Source organism: Littorina saxatilis, unplaced genomic scaffold (genome assembly GCF_037325665.1).
Source record: "Littorina saxatilis isolate snail1 unplaced genomic scaffold, US_GU_Lsax_2.0 scaffold_361, whole genome shotgun sequence".
Taxonomy (NCBI): domain Eukaryota; kingdom Metazoa; phylum Mollusca; class Gastropoda; order Littorinimorpha; family Littorinidae; genus Littorina; species Littorina saxatilis.
Window position 1 is genome coordinate 10092 of NW_027129226.1, and position 19909 is coordinate 30000.

General features: G+C 39.2%; 1 protein-coding gene and 1 long non-coding RNA gene across 2 annotated transcripts in view; one reads left to right on the forward strand and one right to left on the reverse strand.

Annotated features, from left to right (window-relative positions):
- Window positions 1–1797: 1797 nt before the first annotated feature.
- Window positions 1798–5474, reverse strand: LOC138957503 (uncharacterized). Its single transcript, XR_011453049.1, has 4 exons — window positions 4543–5474; window positions 3546–3632; window positions 3188–3299; window positions 1798–2454 (listed from the first exon to the last, which is right to left on the reverse strand). It is a non-coding gene; the product is annotated as an uncharacterized lncRNA (long non-coding RNA).
- A 12311-nt stretch (window positions 5475–17785) lies between these two features.
- LOC138957499 (uncharacterized) overlaps window positions 17786–19909 on the forward strand; it is an 11242-nt gene continuing 9118 nt past the window's right edge. Inside the window, exon 1 of the mRNA XM_070328617.1 lies at window positions 17786–17861. Coding sequence (XP_070184718.1) covers window positions 17786–17861 — 76 coding nt within the window. The remainder of the gene's footprint in view (window positions 17862–19909) is intronic.

A 19909-nucleotide genomic window follows, 5' to 3' on the forward strand; every position in this document is an offset into this window, starting at 1 on the left:
AGTATTTGCAAACAAGCACACAGGTAAAATCTAAAATTGAAACTCTCTCTCTCTCTCTCTCTCTCTGTCTCTCTCCTGGATATTTAAAATCACATTTCAGACATGCCACAAAAAGATATGGGTCCCAGAACCTGATTCCCCCCATCCCTCGTCTAGACTTGTATAAGTCAAGTTTAGCCTTCTCGGGAGCGTCTCTATGGAATTCCATACCCCTACCCCTCCGAAATGCCTCTTCTGTGAAAACGTTTAGGCGCCAGTTTCATTCCCGCTTAATGGGTAAATAGAACACTTTTCATGTCTGATATTTTAGTGCTTTTTACATTTAGTCAAGTTATGTTTGTATTTTGATTTGTTCTTTATGTGTATGTATTGATAATGATATACATGCGATTGATTGGGACAATTCCTCCCCACATTTGTTTTCTCCCTTTTGTTATTAGTTGTTTTGGATGTTTATATGCAATGCATTATTGCAACTATGCTGCAATTTCCACCCTATATTGTTTTTCCCATTTTTGAATGTGAACCATAACCCCTTTCTTATTACTATTTACATTGTGTACGTCTGTAAGTAACAATAACCTTGTCAATTTTACTATCTATATTATGTGCGTCTGTATTAAGTGTTTGTATAAGGGACAGGTTGTAAGATTAGGCTTTGCCTAAAACCTCTATCCTTTGGTAATAAAGTTCAGTTTCAGTTTCAGTTTCTCTCTCTCTCTCTCTTTCACACACACACACACACACACACACACACACACACACACACACACACACACAAACACATACACGCACATCTTTCTCTCTCCGTCTCACCCCTCTCATTCTCACTTGACAGAAACACACAACATTTTATCAGATAATTATGAGGTAGATAAGGGCACCCCCCCCCCAATGTGTTTTTGTCAATCATCTCTGAGTACAGCTCTCCACATCCCCTTGCATTGTGAGTGGTTGTTCAAATGATTTCCTTCATTATGCAACTAGCTGCAAAAAATTCCCATTAGCAGTTATTCTCTCGACAGCCAGATCTGAGCACAGTCAAAAGATAAAAAGATAGAATGAAGAAAAAAAAGCAAGAAACAACAAAGGGCTGCAAACACATGAAATATATACATACAAATATATCTAAATACAGGCAGACAGACAAAGACAGACCATCCATGCCGCAGAGACTGCTTCAATTGGGAGGTTACACGTTCGAGTTTTACGGCGTGCACATGCAAAGCAATCTCCAACCAGCCGGCAGGACAAGCAATATAACGGGTTCTATTATTCAAAATCTCCTGAATTAAATCAGAATGCAATAAGGGGTAGATGCACGTGCGCGAAGCTGTATGCTCGATCCTGCCGAACCGTGGAGTATGGCGGCTTACTAGCGCCAAAACCAGACAAATAAAAATATCACTTCAACAGTTTCATGAGAACATCAGAAATATCACTGAAAATTGCAATTTTCATCTTAAAATAATGTTTAATTTTTAATGTTGGCTCGAGTAATCCGTCAGAAATCGAGCCAGAACAGCATTTTAAGTTTAATGTCATACTTTTCATTATCAGGTGAATATCTTTGATTATGGTTTTGGCGCGAGTACGACGAGGTCAAAACTAATTTTTTTGATTCACTGTTGATTGACATTGTTGCTGTAAATTACACAAAACAAGTGATAACAAGAGGCGAAGCCATCAAGGCTCACGTAAGAAATCGACAAACAGTAACACAAACTCAATCACACGCACACACACACACACACACACACACACACACACACACACACACACACATACTCACACACAAACACAAACGCACACACACACACACACAGAAAGAGCATAGGTGAAACTGTGCAAGAAAGCGAGACACTAGATCTAGATCTGTCTGTCTGCATGTAGCCTACTTACAAGGACACGACTGCCAACTAGTCTCGGCGCGCTCAAAATAATAATGACCGAGACTGTCAGTACTTCCTTCGCATGACGTCTAACCCTCTTACGTCATAATGTGACGTCAATGTAATGTGACGTCTTCAAATGTTAGAGTTTCTACCACAGACATACACACGCACAGACGCACGCACGCACGCACGCACGCACGCACAGACAGACAAAGTTACGATCGCATAGGCTACACTTACGTGAGCCAAAAACTAGGTTCGTGAACGATGGGAAGCCGTCAAAGTGTGGCGGAAAACCGGACATGGTTGCAGTAATCGTGTCGGGCCTCGGCGTGGCACAAATTAATAGCAACGTACAGCAAAGTTGAACAGAATAAAAATTGTAACAATTGTGTTTCCTGACTGAAATTCGTCTCAAACCATACTGGAATTAATGTGTCCGTTTGACTGATTTTCCTGTTTTGGCGAACTGTTGCTGATACCAGCACAATGTTCACATGGCGAATTCTCAGTCAAATTAACAGCATACTCCTTGTCCATACTGCGCCCATGGAACGATCTGAAAGATTATTATGTGACGAGATTATAAACCCTATGACCATTCTTCAAGCACACAGTAGGACATTCAATCTCGGCATTTGAATAATTACAAGTGTGTAATATACATTCTGGCTAAATGATATTCCTTCTTTTAGTTTGCCCATGACGTCTTATTTCTCAAATTTGGCATCTGTAATATTTACTCCAACTTCATGCAATAACAACTTTACTGGTTCTAAGGAAATCCTGGATCCAAACTTCATCTCCTACAAGCTTGCTCCTGGTGTGCTTTACTGAATTTGTTTCTCACAACAAGAAGAAGATAACCCAAGAGTTATCGCCCCTTTTTACTGCCAATTGGCAATACATGGCCATCCAAGAATAAGAAAAGAAAAAGAAAAAGAAGGTGACGAACAAGAAGAAGAAGAACAACAACAATAAGACCGGCAACAATAACAACAACAACAACAATAAGAACGGCAACAATAACAACAAACTCAGTGAATAACAATGCAATCAAACATCTACTTTTCATCAATTTCAAACCTGTTCAAGACCATGTGAGCGCCACCAGAAATAGACACGTTTCGTCATTGCGTTTGCTTTTGACAAAGGCTTGCTGCATTCACTGTGTTTCAGTGTCAACGGGATACAATCTGACACGATTTACACATGTGACACATTGCAAAAAACCCAACAGTTGTGAGTGCTGCAAGCGCTTAGGGTGTGCTATGATCTGCTGTGAAACCTACCTGAAACGCTTATAGTGAACGTAAAGCGCAACCAGAAGTATGCTCAGCACAACGATAGTAGTACTGAGCACAACGCTTGCTGCAAGGAGTCCTTTCGATGTAACGCATCCACCTGGAATGACAAGAAATGCAGCCTTTTACTAACTCTTTAAAAAGAATCCCGGCAAAAGGAGTAGCCGTTGCATGGGAAGATGAATATTCATTGTTTCCAGTATCAAGAGGGGTGACATTCTGTCTTAATTATCTCAGCGTTGAGGGTGTGAAGTGCATCAAGGAAGTAATCTAATAGGTGAGGGTGAGCATGGAGGTTTTAAATTAATCTCTTGCTAACTGATCAAATAATGATTATATTACTTACATTTGTCGCTGTCTTGTGCAGGTCTCGCTGCCCTGGGAATTGGGTTGACTGTTGTATTTGTAGAGACATTCTCATCAACTCCTGAGTCTGTAAATGTAAAACGTTTAATGAAGGTTTAGCTCAATGACATTAACACACGTGTGAGTGTGTGTTCGGGTGGGGGGTGGGTTGGTGGTGGTTGTCGTATTTAATTATATGTATGCACAAAGACATAAGAAAGTCTACGAAATGCCCATAAAGCATGCCACCTGTGAGTTACTTCCCCTGCACCAGCCGTCTCGTCAACCAGTCGACTATACCGTACAGTTACTTATGTTACGTCAGGTGTGTTGATGACAAGAGATACACTAGACAACAATTTTATTCTTTTCATTTCCATTATTTTACTATCACGTTGCTGCAAAATTCGGGTTGTTTCCTCGAAGTGAAAAGGTGGCAGCACGAACAGTCGCGCTCTCCAGGTGCATGCGTGTTTTGATGTAAACAGCCACCTGCACTTGTGGCAGAAGGACAGAGGCCTTTTAGCTATAGGTGTGTGTGTGTGTGTGTGTGTGTGTGTGTGTGTGTGTGTGTGTGTGTGTGTGTGTGTGTGTGTGCTTTTTATTTCCCCCTTCTTTTTATATTTGTTTTCCTTTTTGTGTGCGTTTTTCCTTTTTCTCTTTTTTTGTTTGTTTGTCAATTTATGTGTTCATCTGAAGTAATGTAGTTGTTAAAGTGTTGATGTCATTCGCAGCTTAGACATTTCTTGAATGGCCTGAAAATATGAGGGATAAGCATAACAACCATTATTGAGTTAGGGCAGAAGGTAGGGAAAGTTGTTTGCTTCTTTGCCCACTATATATGTTATCTTCTTCTTTTTTTTTCTTTGCAAAGTACTTCCAACCACTCCACCTTTTGAACAAAATATTCAAAATCATTGACAAAAATGTCGTTTCGGGTTAAAGTAAACACATTTTTCATGGCCGAACAAAATGTCAAAATGTCAGGAGATACTAACCATTCTAAGACATAAACTCCGGACGCCTTAACACTTCTGGAGTTCTGGTTGTGCGCTGGCTGAGACCTGATCTGTTTCACATCGATGTCCAAAATAACATTTGTGACAACAATGCCCACCTTAATTATGTCACATGGCCTTCATCGACGTGAAACAGGTAGGCGGTGGCCTAGTGCTAACTGGAGCCTCCGTTTATTGTGACAGCAAGAGGTGTCTCAATGGAGAGTTGTTGGTCTTAAATGCATTGACTTCAGGTAGCTGAGTTCTATACTAGTCAATGCAATCAGTTTCACGACTGGCAACTCTAGATTAAGGTGCCCTTTTGCTGTCACGCGGGAGTCCATTGGGCACTGGGTCTCAGCGAGTGCGAAATTAGGATTCCAGCCGCACTGAAACAAAAAATCAAAACTGAATCATAAAATAGATTACTACCCTGAAACTTTGGAGAAACATTTCATTTAATTTATTTTGAACGTGTATTCCTAATTTGAATTCGATTTTCTAAAACTAACGTTTTTAATATTCAATTATAGATTTAAAATCGACATCGTCATGGAATTTTGGCATATAACGTTTTCGACAGCTTTTCGGCAGACGGCCAAAACTGATTGGTTTTTTTATTATGAAATAGTGTTTATATTTGTACCTGGTATGGATAGAAAGATAAAGTTATGGTTAACCATGTTTTGTTCGCCGAGAGTCGATTTACGCCGAAATTCAAGGACGACGACAAAATGACTTTTTGAAAGTACTTTTTTCAATATTTAATTTAAGACGAGGGAAAAAAAACCTCAATGGGTCAGTGCAAATCTGTCATCATCATCATGCATGAAACATGAAGAGACTAAGCAGTTGTAATGGTCGTTGCATGAAAATGCACAGTACATGTTGCAAATATTATCAGTCCAAATAACTTGTGCCTTTTGCCCCAAACAAACCTGTTGAAGGCAACGAGCACTTCTCAACGGTGACGCCCATGTCTGGAGGAATTGTATCACAGGAAAATTCCCCGATGCCTTTCTGTATGGGTAGCTCCACTGTGAAGTTTTCGCTGACGGTGTGTTGGCGAAAATGAAATCCTTCCTCAAAAACACAAAGAAGTTCTGCGCCTTCCCATGAGCAGGCAGTGACAACATCTGTAGATACAAACACGCAGAAAAAAAAGGAAAATAGATTGACAGAATGCAAGACTAAATGAGTCCTCATGTGCGCATTGTAATGGGTTGATATTTGTTTTAAATTTTCCCATTGTTGATCTTCTTCTCATTGTTTAAGGCTATTATATTCACAATACATGTAGTTGATTTGGGTCATGATGTTCACACAACTTGTTAACAGTCATGCATTTTGTTCATTTGTTGTTCATTGTTATTATGTTCACATTATTTGTTTTTGGTTATTATGTTTGTATCAGTTGTTCATGGTCGTTATGTTCACATTAGCTGTAAATGGTATTGCTTTCACAGGTGTTGTCAATGGTTATGTTAACATTTTTTGTAAATGTTATGACCTTCATATAGTTGAAGTTCATGATTTTATTTCAAATTTGTGTTAAAGGTTGTCATGTTCACATTCATATTAATAGTTGTCATGTACATATTCTTTTTGTGTGGGTATTATGTTCACACTTGTAGTTTATGATTATTATATTCACATTAGCTGTTTATGATTATAATATTCACAACTGTTGTTTATGGTTGTTATGTTGACATTATTGTTGCCATGGTTATTATGTTCATAATTGTTCTTTATTGTGTTTATATTCACATTAGCTATTGATGGTTAATATGTTTTAATTACAAAAAACAAACAACACTATCAAAATTAAGCATTATTAAGTGAATCATAGCAAAGCCATATGTCTTTAATTTTTCAAAATCAAATTATCTCCCCTGGCCCAGCAGCTCAAGATCAGAACACAAAGCCATGAGAGTATTGACTACATGTGTCTCAAGACGACAAGTTTAAGGTTAGCGTTGTTGAGCTGTTGTACAGAGATGGTGTTCTATGAATTCCGTCATACAAAATGAATATTTTAGTTTTTAACATGACAGTTTGATGATATACGTTGATTTGACTAATAAAATGGCATTCCTAAATATTTCCTTTGCTTCTAGAGAAATGATTTAAAATACAGGCACATATTGATCGTCTACGGTTCGTACTTTTCTTAACTGACGTAACATGAAAAAATAGACTTGGCATGGACTTAACATATCAGAAACAAAATATAACAGGATACAAAATTGATCCAATTTAAAAAAAAAATATTCCTACCATTATTTACTGGAATATTAATAGACTAAATGAAGAGAGTTTATTCAGTTTTGCCATGTTATACGCATAATAAAGATTAAACGGACTAAAAATAAATGCCACAAGCTCTTCAGAACGATTTTTTTTAACCTGTGTGTTTTTTGTCGCCTTCATAATGGATGACACAGAAGCTTCTCTTTGTCTGGTTGAGATTCAGTGGATATGTGCAAGTTACTGCTGCCATGTCCTCTGATACAGCCCCAGCTTTGCACAGCGTGTACTTTCCTGTAACAAAAATCCAACAAAATGCACCCCTTCAGGAAATAATGGAAATAAACAGATATACAAACTAATGAATTAAAGTCAAACTTGGAAAAAAAACCAAAAATCGAGTATAAGGAAATTTTTTAACATTGACTGGAACAAGTCACTGCAATCGGCTCATGTTAACATGGCAGTGAGTTGGATAACTAAGGCAGTGGTAACAATCCAAATATCGACGTCGTCATGGAATTTTTGCCCAACTCGTTTTAGACCTTTCTTTAGGAGAAGGCCAAAACAGAATATTTTCATTATGAAATAGTGTTTATATTTGTACCTAGTATAGATAGAGAGATAAAAGAATGTTTAATCATGCATTGTTAATCGTTTTTTAGATAGTATTTCTCGTGGAGAATTATTTACTTAGTCACAAACACATCAAAATCGTCAAGAATCGAGTTACACCAAAACTCCACTACAACAGCAACATAATTATAGGTTATTCTCCTGGGCTTTGTACCATTTGAAACCATGTGATAAAGTTGACATTTCGTTAACAACACAAATTGATTTCAATAATAAACACAACACTCGATCCATATAAGTTCCGGCTTAGCCTGCAGAGAAAAACTCAGAAAGACTTACACATTTTGCTTGTCTACGTTCAGTAAACTACCCGGGTTTTAAAGTACGTTAACTTCGTAACATGGAATCCAAAGGTTCTGACATGTATTTGAACACTAACAATAATAATAAAAAGAAAAGAAAAATATTTAGGGCCTACTATGTTTTTTGTTGCATGTTTGTATTATTATCTAACTGGAGAATTACTGAAAAAAGTAAATAGAATACATTGTAGATGCCATTCAATATACGGTGTAATCATTTGAAGGACTGAAAATTCATGTCACAAAATGGTACACAGCTCTGAAGAATAACCCATATATGTGTTGCGATACATTAAGATAAGTTATTTCTAAAGCACTAAACCAAACAGGGATTGACTGACATTTGAAAGCCCAAAGCAAAACAGTGATTGAAATTTGAATTAGTTCGGGTCGTGTTTGAAATCAATCGTTCAACATTATAAAAAGTTATCAGCCAGAAGCAATACCATTCCAGGAGTTTGCCAGCTTATCGATCCATGATCTCGACTGCCCATGCTAAAGAAATGACCGACTCTGCGCGTACCAAGAAAGATACCCCTGCAAGCACACAAAGCATATTCACCGAAAGTGGTTGGCAGCTGAAAAATGATGCATATGATGATGAAGCGGCGATTCGTATACCTTTTCAGTGCGCAGAGGTTGGAACATGGAATGTCTGCAAAATGAAACTGGCACATCAGCCGAAACACAGCATTAAACACTAACATATTTGTTTCCGAAAAATACAATACTGCGCTTGTACGTAAAACACACGAATACAATAAACAAGTAAATTTGCTATAACCTTTGAATGTACCTGTCTGAGCTTGAGTGTTTTTTTTCTCACCAAGCAACCAAAAGCTCTGAAACAGTTTTACTGGAAGACTTAAACTGCATAGATTACTGAAAATGTTCTTACCTTTCTTACGAAAACCAACCCTTTTTACACTTAGTCAAGTTTGATTTATGTTTTAATTCATAACACTTTTTATTATTCTGCATGCTAGCGTGATAATTCATAATCGTTATTCACATTATATATTACGAGAGCGAAAGGTTAGCATTCGAATGAGTAACTACGTAACCAAACGGTCATTCATACAACTTCACACAACAGAAATCACAACAGGCTCCTCCCAAAACCACGTCTGCACGCTGAGCGAGCGACTAAGCGGGAGAGAGAGAGAGAGAGAGAGAGAGAGAGACTCAGAGAGAGAGGGAAATACCGATTGACGGTGCTCTCTTGTGTTGCCGCATTCTGGTTGAGAAATCTTGTTCGCTCAGGGCTCACATACTGCATCCGTTTGATGAGTGAAATATACTATTCAGTCAAAAGCAAGAGGCTGCAGATATGCTCTTGGGTGTCTTCTGTAATTTTAGCTGCAAAGCATGGAAGCGTAGATCCTGCATGCAGTAGTAATGTCCGCCCTCTGATAACTGCGCAGTGGAGTTTCCCGTAAATAGTCTGTTTACCTCAGCTTCAAATGCAGTCTGCTTTTCCATTGGCCGGTGTCTGACCTTGGGGTGACATTCTCACTGAGTCTCACACAGCACAAGACAGGCTGGCTGCAAATTTAACGCTCGCAACATGTGGGGCTAATCTGCAATGTGGAACATCGATTGCGGGACAGCCCGAGTCTCTCCGTATTTGTCTGTCTGTCTTCTGTTTGTCTTCTGTCTGTCTCCGTCTGTCTGTTTCTCACTGCCTTGCTTCCCATGCGCGCACTTCCGAATACATCAGCGAATCGATCTCTTCTAATTTCGCTGGAAGTAACCTGGACTGGTGCACTTCACTGAAACTGCATTCTGAACCAGACACTCCGTGCACCATCGTCATTCTGAACTGAATGTTTTGACCTAGAGAACCAGGGCAGTATTGTCACTAATGTGGGTTTGGTGCTATTTCTATAATATCAGATATTACCATTCCTGTTGAAAAGTTGAGAAAAAAACACACCACAAAAACCATCTCAACCTATATGCAGAGGTTTATATTATATTCACACTGAGATTCCAACACTTTTGTTTGCATAGTAAATCACAATATCAGATTTATTCGTTTCAGCCCCCCCCCCTCTCTCTCTCTCTCTCTCTCTCTCTCTCTCTCTCTCTCTCTCTCTCTCTCTCTCTCTCTCTCTCTCTCTCTCTCTCTCTCTCTCTCTCTCAGTTTCTCTCGAGTCTCTCTCTCTCTCACACACACACACGCACACACACAGAAACACACAGTGCACACACTCACACACACACCCACACACACACACACACACACACACACTCACACACACACACAACCCACACAAACTTACAGACCGGCACACACACAAAAACACACACACATACACACGCACACACACCGGCGCACACTGACACACACACACACACACACAACCTACAACTAACCCACACAAACATACATACACACACATACACAAACACACATACACATACACACGCACACGTACACTCACACACGCTGACACACACACACACACACACACACACACACACACACACACACACACACACACACACACACACGAACTCTCTATCTCCCTCTCTGTCTCTGTCTCTCTGTCTATGTGTGAGTCTCTCTCTCTCTCTCTCTCTCTCTCTCTCTCTCTCTCTCTCTCTCTCTCTCTCTCTCAAATGGCTGTAACTCTCCCAAAGTTCAGTTTATTCTGAATTACTCGCTTCCTAAATGGCACCGCTGTTGATAAAAACATCTGAGAACTGGGTTGAGAGTCCGAGAGCAACATCTTACAAGAAAAATGTTCATTCAAAATGAACAGCGTCGATGCAATGTCCACCAAAGATTTATTTTGGGAAGTGTTAAAGGTTAGGGTCAAAAGTTAATGAATTGCATGTTGTGCTGGATATATAAATTGTTTATTTCAGTCAATGCTTGCTATGAATTGATCAAACAGCCACAAGAAAAAACAACTTTTTAATTAAAAAATAGAGCTTGTTTGAAACAGGTAGAAAGGAAGAGTTGATATTGCAAATCTGTACGTGGGAATGTGGTCAAAAAGAGTGCTAAAAGTACTAAGTCAGTCTCAGATCCATTTCAAATATTTATTGCAGAAAAACAAAATACAAATTACAAAAAAACACAGAACCATTACCAGGTGTCATAGGAATGTTTGAAAACAATAGTTTTAATTTTACACTGTAAATACAGGAATCAGAATTAAACACCTCAAATTGGCACATGCATAATGAATCACCTGGAATTGCAACAGGGAGATACTGAAGTAATTGGAAACAAACATCTGAAATTGACAGAGAAACAATTGAAAATATAGTACCAGTTGACATGAGCGTACAATATTTTAATGGAAGTGCATTTTTAGCACGAAGCATCCGCAGGAGGATGCACTAACAATTACATAGTGCCACAAAATGTGTACGGACATTTCACAACCGTGCATTATTAGCACAGAACACATACATGGGGGCGCACAAAGCATTATTGTGACAATAATTTACACGAAACATTTCACATAAGTACATTTTTCAGCATGGTGCATCTACAGGAGGGTGCTCCAACAATGATGCATAGTGCCAACATTTAGCGCAAACTTTTCACAACAGTACCACAAAGCGCATACAGCGATTATATAGTAGCAAGTTGCACTAAACATTTGAACAAAATGCATTTTGTTCAAATGTTAACAGCACAGCACCAAGTTTTGCATAAGTGCACAACAGCACTGACCATTTCACAAAAGTGCACAACAGCTGTGACAATTTTACAAAAGTGCATTGACCATTTCAGGCAGATGGCTAACATGCAGATTTCGCTTTTGTCTGTCTTTCTTTGAAAAGTAGGCATGTTCAAGATCGATGAAGTCATGAGCAATTGGGTTAGATGACAGAAAAGATTTAAAAACGTCAGATTCAGTTAGATGACAGAAAAGATTCAAAAACGTCAGATTCAGTGTTTTGGGCACTGTTGAACAGGAACATTCTCTCCTGTTCAACAAATGTGGGTTCAATTCAAAAGCAACATTGTCACAGATAGGCTAGTGTTACATTTCTGTAAAGTTTCAAAAACATCTTCCATGTTTTGGTTACTGTTGAACAGAGGCATATTTTCCTGTTCAAAAAAGTCTGACACAAATTTTCGTAGTTGTGGGTTAAGGTTCGATCTATACCGTCATTCAAACGAGTCGTAGAACCGTCATTGTCACAGATAGTGTTACATTTCTGTTTTACATTCAAACGAGTCGTAGAAGTAGTAGTACATTTGCGTTTGGTTGTTTTTATATTTAGTCAAGTTTTGACTAAATATTTTAACATCGAGGGGGAATCGAAACGAGGGTCGTGGTGTATGTGCGTGTGTGTGTGTGTGTGTCTGTCTGTCTGTGTGTGTGTGTAGAGCGATTCAGACTAAACTACTGGACCGATCTTTATGAAATTTGACATGAGAGTTCCTGGGTATGAAATCCCCGAACGTTTTTTTCATTTTTTTTATAAATATCTTTGATGACGTCATATCCGGCTTTTCGTGAAAGTTGAGGCGGCACTGTCACGCCCTCATTTTTCAACCAAATTGGTTGAAATTTTGGTCAAGTATTCTTCGACGAAGCCCGGACTTCGGTATTGCATTTCAGCTTGGTGGCTTAAAAATTAATTTATGACTTTGGTCATTAAAAATCTGAAAATTGTAAAAAAAAATAAAAATTTATAAAACGATCCAAATTTACGTTTATCTTATTCTCCATCATTTGCTGATTCCAAAAACATATAAATATGTTATATTCGGATTAAAAACAAGCTCTGAAAATTAAATATATAAAAATTATTATCAAAATTAAATTGTCCAAATCAATTTAAAAACACTTTCATCTTATTCCTTGTCGGTTCCTGATTCCAAAAACATATAGATATGATATGTTTGGATTAAAAACACGCTCAGAAAGTTAAAACAAAGAGAGGTACAGAAAAGCGTGCTATCCTTCTTAGCGCAACTACTACCCCGCTCTTCTTGTCAATTTCACTGCCTTTGCCATGAGCGGTGGACTGACGATGCTACGAGTATACGGTCTTGCTGAAAAATGGCATTGCGTTCAGTTTCATTCTGTGAGTTCGACAGCTACTTGACTAAATATTGTATTTTCGCATTACGCGACTTGTTTCTTTTAGATTCCTGTCACTCATACTAGCAGTATTGATTGAGGTACATAAATCTGTTGATGTACAGGGATGACTTGCTTGTAATGAATCCTTGTTTCCTCCACATTGACTTTGCATTGCAGTTGGACAGAAATGATTGATTAATTGATAAACACATTGATAATGGCTTTTGAGAAAATCAATCAATTCTGCAAAGGAATTAACTTGATGACATCAAAACTGCAGCGCCATTTGAAGAATGGTTACCATTTCTGTTTCTTTGATGGGAATCAAACAAATAAAAACATTGACTATCCAAGTTACCATGAATGGCAATAGTTGACTCCTGAAAAGTAGCAAGGATATAATTTGAGACGATAAACGCCTGATGCAATCCCTCCTCAAGGTCAGTCAACTCAAAACCTTCATCATTCGCAACATCAGTACGCAACACAGCGGGATTCGTATGTCCAGAAATCATGTCGAAAAAATATTCCATTTCAAAAGCATGTCCAACTACAGTTGTTGGCAAGTGTTCGTGTCCGAGGTAGCCTTCAGTGTGTGTATAGCCTATGTATTCATGTGACAGAGAGCGTGACCTCATTCTTCAATCCTCTCTCTCTCAGGGCCGGACTAGGCTAAGAGGAGGGGGGGGTTGCTAGAGGTGGTCCAGGGGGATATCCCCCCTGGCGGCAGGGGCGGATCAGTTCATTTTAGGGGGGGTGGGTTCAAAAGTATATTGTGAAGATATGGGTGTGAAGGCGCGAAGCGCCGAGCCGACGGCGCAAAGCGCCTAGCTTGCTAGGGGGGTCCGGGGGCATGCCCCCCCGGAAAATTTTGAAAAAAAGGATGCAAAATGGTGCAATCTGGTGCATTCTGAGGATGATCATTACCAGTTTCAGGCAGCAGATTTTGTCACTGATTATAACCCCCAAAATTGAAACTCAATGTAAAATAAAGAAATGCATACCTCATTCAATATTTTTATATTTTTATATTTTTATATTTATAAGGTGGGTCCGGAAACCCTAGAACCCCCCCCCCCCCCCCCTCGTCCGCCCTTGGGCGGGGTCAAGGGGCAGAGCCCCTTGTGGGGGTCAGGGGGCGAAGCCCCCAGAAGCTGATGGGTAGGTCATATTCTGAGATAAGAAAATGGTCGCTCCTTGCATGAAACGGCATAAAATAAGCAATGATAAAAAATGTTTTAAATAAGTAAGGTACATGTTCAGGCTAGGGGGGGGGGGGGGTTGCGCAACCCCCATAACCCCCCCGGTAGTCCGGCCCTGTCTCTCTCTTCTTTCTCATTCGAACGCACACACGCAAGAATGTATCCTACGCACGCATGCACGCGCACACACACACACACACACACACACACACACACACACACACACACACACACACACCCCCCGCTGACGCACAAACCACGCACACACACACTGACTGTCGCCAAGCATCTCTTTTTATTTTCTTTACCTTTGTTTATTGTGTTTTCGATATTTGTGTTTATTTTTTGCTTGACTTATCTGTTTTATTTTAATGTTTGCTATCCACATCGTGTGATAAATGTTTCTTCTCAGTCTCCGAGTCAGTTTAGTTTCTGCACGCCGCTTTGGGTACTCCTTGTTTTTCTAACTGGTGTATTGTGCGCGATTTGCGGATTTATTTTTATTCCTCAGTTTCATATGCTGTTGAAGTGTTGGGGGTGTTATTGTCTGTATATGCTATGTTGCGTCTGTGTATGCCTACAAGAATTTGCATTCGCTCTCTGCCAGTACAAGTCCAAACTTTATTGGGTGTAATGTGCCTGTGGTCTGCTCGCAGTCGAGCACAGATAGTTTTCAAACATTCCTCCAGTGACCCGCCGCGCGCTGCGATCTGAGTAAAGCGCTTCTTTGGTCTCTGGCAACGTTGAACTGCGCTGATATGCCCAGCGACGTGCGGACAAAGTGATATCGCCCCGCTGGCTATTTTTACCGCTGGCCTGCTTCGCTTGAACAGCCGTGGTCCTCTCGGTTAGTCTCGGATTGACTCGATCGGCTCTTCTCGGTCTTTTTTTGTTTGTTTGTTTGTTTCCTTATGGTCGGAGTGGTATATTTATGTACATCTTAGATTAAAAAAAACACCCGAAAGCTGTGTTTAATCGTTTCGGGTAAATTGTACATTTTTTTCCCCAGCTTTGAAATTGTTTTGGCTTGGAGAGTTTTGCTAATGGCGGTGCCCTGTGGCAAATTGCTTGGAGACTATTCTCCTGTGGCAAGTCTTTCCCGACCGCAGATACCAGCGTCGTCCGCGACGCTGGAACAAGAAACTAAGTCCATCTGACGATGAACACGAGCCGAAATCATATGCACTCGACTTATGAAATAGAAAGAAATCAAATAATTTCTTCTGATAATGGTTTCAATTTGATCAGTAAGTGAGAAGTGTGTCCAATCAATTTCTGTGTCAAAACGAGAACGTTTCTCAGAAAATGAATCTTTAAATGTTAAACATGGTGCAAGTAATTCACTCTCAGAATAATGTGGATATAACAGCATGAGCATACAAAAGAAATTGTCCTCACTAAGTGCTGGAAAAGATGGAAATCTTAAAATGCAAGCAGTTGTTCGCTTTTTTAACCATTTATCAAAGGTAGGGATGTAAATTCTCTGAAGTCTGAATTTGTTGGAAGAAATGGTTTGTTGTGGAGCTGGACATACTTCAAACCAGGAAGCAAAGAAGAACAAACTCCTGTGCTTGAGTTCAATTGGCCTGTGTCGGTAATAGTCCACAATGTTGTTCACAAATATGTCAGTGCTCTCATCCAATAAGTTGTCCAATTCTAATTTGGTTTTCAGACGCTTGAAGTTTTTTCTTCAACTCTTGTGTTCACATATATAATTTTTCTGCTAGACTTGACTAAGTAAAAGTTGCCAAGACGATATGAAGCTTCTTGGCTACTCATTCTGCGATGTTGTAACAAACAGTTACCAATCTTCATCAGTCGTTGAAACGTTGAAACTGATTCAATCTGGTCTGACATCTCTTGAATAAGCTTCCCCAATGCATTTTTCAAGTCATCAGGCTCAGATTTGCATATGTATGCACAAACATAATAAGCAGCACTTTCAGCATTGCAAATAAGTTGAATATCCATGTTCGCTCTCCAGTGTCTTAAAATGACAGGATTGTAAGCATTGACATATCGGGCCTGTGGTGAACGTTTGCTTTCATAAAACTTGCCCTTGGAATCATCATTGATTTCAAAGTCTGTGTTTATTTTTGTTTCTGAAGAGGTTTGTTTTGGAAAGCCAAATCGACAACTGGTTTTAAAATGTGAACTGCAGTAAGATGTATGAGAATGAATTTGAACTCTTTCAACCAATTTGAATAGTTCTGCATCGTCATTGTCAGGAAAATCTGTCACAATACACTTTTCAATGTAATCAATCAAAAAGGCTTTGGTTGTTTCATCCACATTTTGGGGAAAGTCATCAATCCATAAAAACATGTGAATGTGGGGACTACCACGATTTTGGAATTCCACACGATGAAAATAGTCAACAACTTTCCCTAGTGGTTCAGAAGGTCCTAAGATAATATGTTTCATGAGGTTTTGAAATCGACGATCAAAATGTACTGCACTCATAAAAGGATCTTGGATGACAGTTTTTGCAAAAGAAGATTTTGAAGAAGCATCCTCATAAGAAACATTCTTTGCTGTCATTTCAACTTCAGGCCAATGAAGATCATCAGCAGATAATGTCATAAACAGTGTTGGTGGTCCCAAACTACCAAACATGGCAAGCAAATCATACAGTTTATTGCGAAAATATGCAGCCGTTCCTGGTATACTTTTCATGAACATGTATGAAGTATCATGCAATGAGATGTTACGATTTCTAGCATCTTTGGCACACACTCTGTTATTATTTCCAGTCGCAAAAGGAGATGTAATTTTCATGTACACAGAAGCTGCTTGTTTCAGAAGAAGTTCATCAAATGCGACAGCTGATTGAAGAAGATACATCATGTCTGTTCTGAATCGGTTGTCTTTGTTGTACACTCTATTTGGTAGGTACATATATAACATTATTTTAGTTTTTCTCGGATAATTAAAACCATTGTTTCCTTTCGAAAATAACCAGGGAAAAGCCATTTCCTCTCCCATTTCAATTTCATATATATATATATATATATACTCACAGGAGAATGTTTAGATCTGTGAACATGCAATGTTGACAATACATCTTCATCTTGATTAGACTTTGAGTTTGATTGAAATGCTGAGTTATCAACAGGAACCATGACTTCATGCTGTGTTTCTTCAAAGTTGTTTTCAAAATCGGTATCATGACTACCATCATGTAACTTGTTAGTTGAAAGCAAAGTAATTATGTAAGCCTTCCACTTATTTATAAAAAGAAACGTTTGATACTTTTACCAAACAGTTAGTATAATGCACGATTTACCTGTATTCGTCTTTAAATTCTGCAAGACTGAAGCGAAAGAGGTCTGTCTCAGTTTTGTGGTCAGTTTGTTGTGTACATTTACACACGCACAACGAACAACACATGCACAGGCCCGGGGGAAGCTCTGCTTTTTTATGTCCGACCATAGACGTATACATATAGTTTACATGTTTATTAGTCATCTATGTAATTGATTACGTGTATGATATGACGGAGAGTCGCATCGGTTTGATGCCGTGAACCCAACCGTGGCTGTGGCTGTCGTTTGAAGTAGCCTACTTCTTTATAAAGATTCATTTACATTCTACTTCTGACCAAGGCATGTTTGGTACCTACTGAATCCTTGTTGCGTGTAGTTTTACGTGGCACGTTGCCCAAAGTTGTATTCTTGAGGAGCATAAAATAAAACGTGTTACGAAGTTATCTCAAAACTCTGCAGTGACTGCTCGCGCAGCAGGTCAGCTAATTATAGCGCGCAGCCCCCACAGACAGCTCCCGAGGCGAGACCATATGACTCGCCGCTCCTGCGGCTCGTCAATAAGCAAACGACTGTGTCTACGACGACCCCACCCATTGCCCTGTGCATGTAACATACGATGTATTGAAGTATAGTTTGTTCTGTATATGACAGAAATAAAATAAATGAAGAGTATCTGTAGAAGGAGATCCGTGTGGCAATAAGCGTGATACTAGATGTATGTTTTATTCTTCCAAAGCGTGACAATGGGCACATTCACAATGTTTCAGAATGTTCGTCTTTTCGTCTATTTCTAGTATGATTTAATAACAAAAATGAAGTACTTGCTATCAGCATCACATAATCCTCTCAGAGATTCGACGCTCCTGTATTTCGACACATCTTTGTGATGTTTGTGTTTACACAGACAGGCTGCCGTATGTTGCGGAAGGCTGCTTCATTTTCCATTCCTTGTTAACCGTATAAAGAGCATTGTATGTCTAGCTAAACTTAAGATGTGTATTTCACATTACTCAAGACGCTTTCACGTTTCGTATCTATTATTTCTCTCTGTCTGTGTATGTTTGTGTGTAAAAAAAAAAAAAAAAGAGAGAGAGAGAAAGAGAGAGAGTGAGAGTGAGTGAGAGAGAGGGAGAGAGAGAGCGAGAGAGAGAGAGAGAGATAGAGAGATAGATAGATAGAGAGAGAGAGATATAAAGGAGAGATAGAGGGATAAGAGACTGAGAGAGTGAGGGAGGGATGGAGGGGTGGAGGTAACGAGGGTGATATATCAGACTGGGCTTGTCCACGGTTTAACAACATGTAGAACAGCCAATTACAAGGAAATGACACTATCAAGCCTAACATTCGTTAATTCAGTCAAGGACAAGTAATTGACAAGTAAGTTTAAAATAGTAGGATCAATCAAATCCAAATCCTAACATATATCTCACTGCCGAGAAACCCTTCAGTAAATTGGAGTGAGTGCTTGTTCAACCTACATCAAAATATATAGCATTAACTTCGTGTATCAATCTTGGAACACTAAGCTACTGTACTGGATTTGGCTATACTATTTTGTGTGTGTGTTTGTACAGTGAACCGATTCTCCCCATAACTAAACATAATTAGAACGGGAGCTTAATTGTTAGTCATGCACTATTTAGTCTGAAACACTCTTCTTGGTCTGACTCCTGCTATGCCGCAGACACATTTTGGAGTTGAGAAATAATATATATCGTTGTCAAACCATGTTCGAGTGTAAATGATCGGTTTCTTGTCCCTATTGGTTTTCAAAAGTTCAGAAGAAGAAAAGTTCAAAACTAGGAAAAACAACACACTCAAAAGATGATCAAATCAACACTTATTCTATGGTAACCAAACGAAATCACTAGCAGTACAGCCCGTATTCAAGGCGACGTCTTGATTTTCACAAAAGCTTTGAAAAGTTAGAACAAAAGGACAGAGACGTGCCTGGAGAAAATATTCTCGTTTTCCCTCGTCGTGACATTTAAACAAAATCATTTCTTAAAACTTAGCTCAAATGCAGGACGTTTTGTATGCATGAATCTAAATTGATTATATGCCTCTTCTATGCCTCGTTCATATAAATTATGTCAGATTTTTGTGGCAACAAAATGTGGAAACAAATGTAACTGGACCCTTGACAGATAAACTCACACAATGCCTTCCAAGTGGGAAACTCGAGCAGCAATGTTTTCCCTGTATCTAAAGATAGTGCAAACAAGAACAAAGAACTTGTTTCACTTCACAGCATACAATCTAAAAAAATAGGTTGATATGGCTCATTGTCACACTATAAAGTGCGTGAAAGCATCCGAAATGGTCGTAGTTTCGAAGCAAGTCAATAGCCAAAGCGCTGGTGTAATGTCATTTCCCTTAAAAGTAAAAGTCCTCACCACCTCCCTCTTTTCCCACCCCAGCAACATGTCTAACACCAGGAGATCGTTATCTTAGTGTTGTCACTCCCTGTCAACACACGAACGCTGATTCTTCTGCTAAAACACATTATCAACAATATGTTGTGTGTTCAATGGAAATTCATCATACTTGCTAATTTGCTGATGTCTTTGCTGTGCTCCAAACAGTGAGTGTTATTTAGAAACTCACTCACAGGAGAGTGTTAGGCCTTAGTATCGCACCATCTGACATAAACC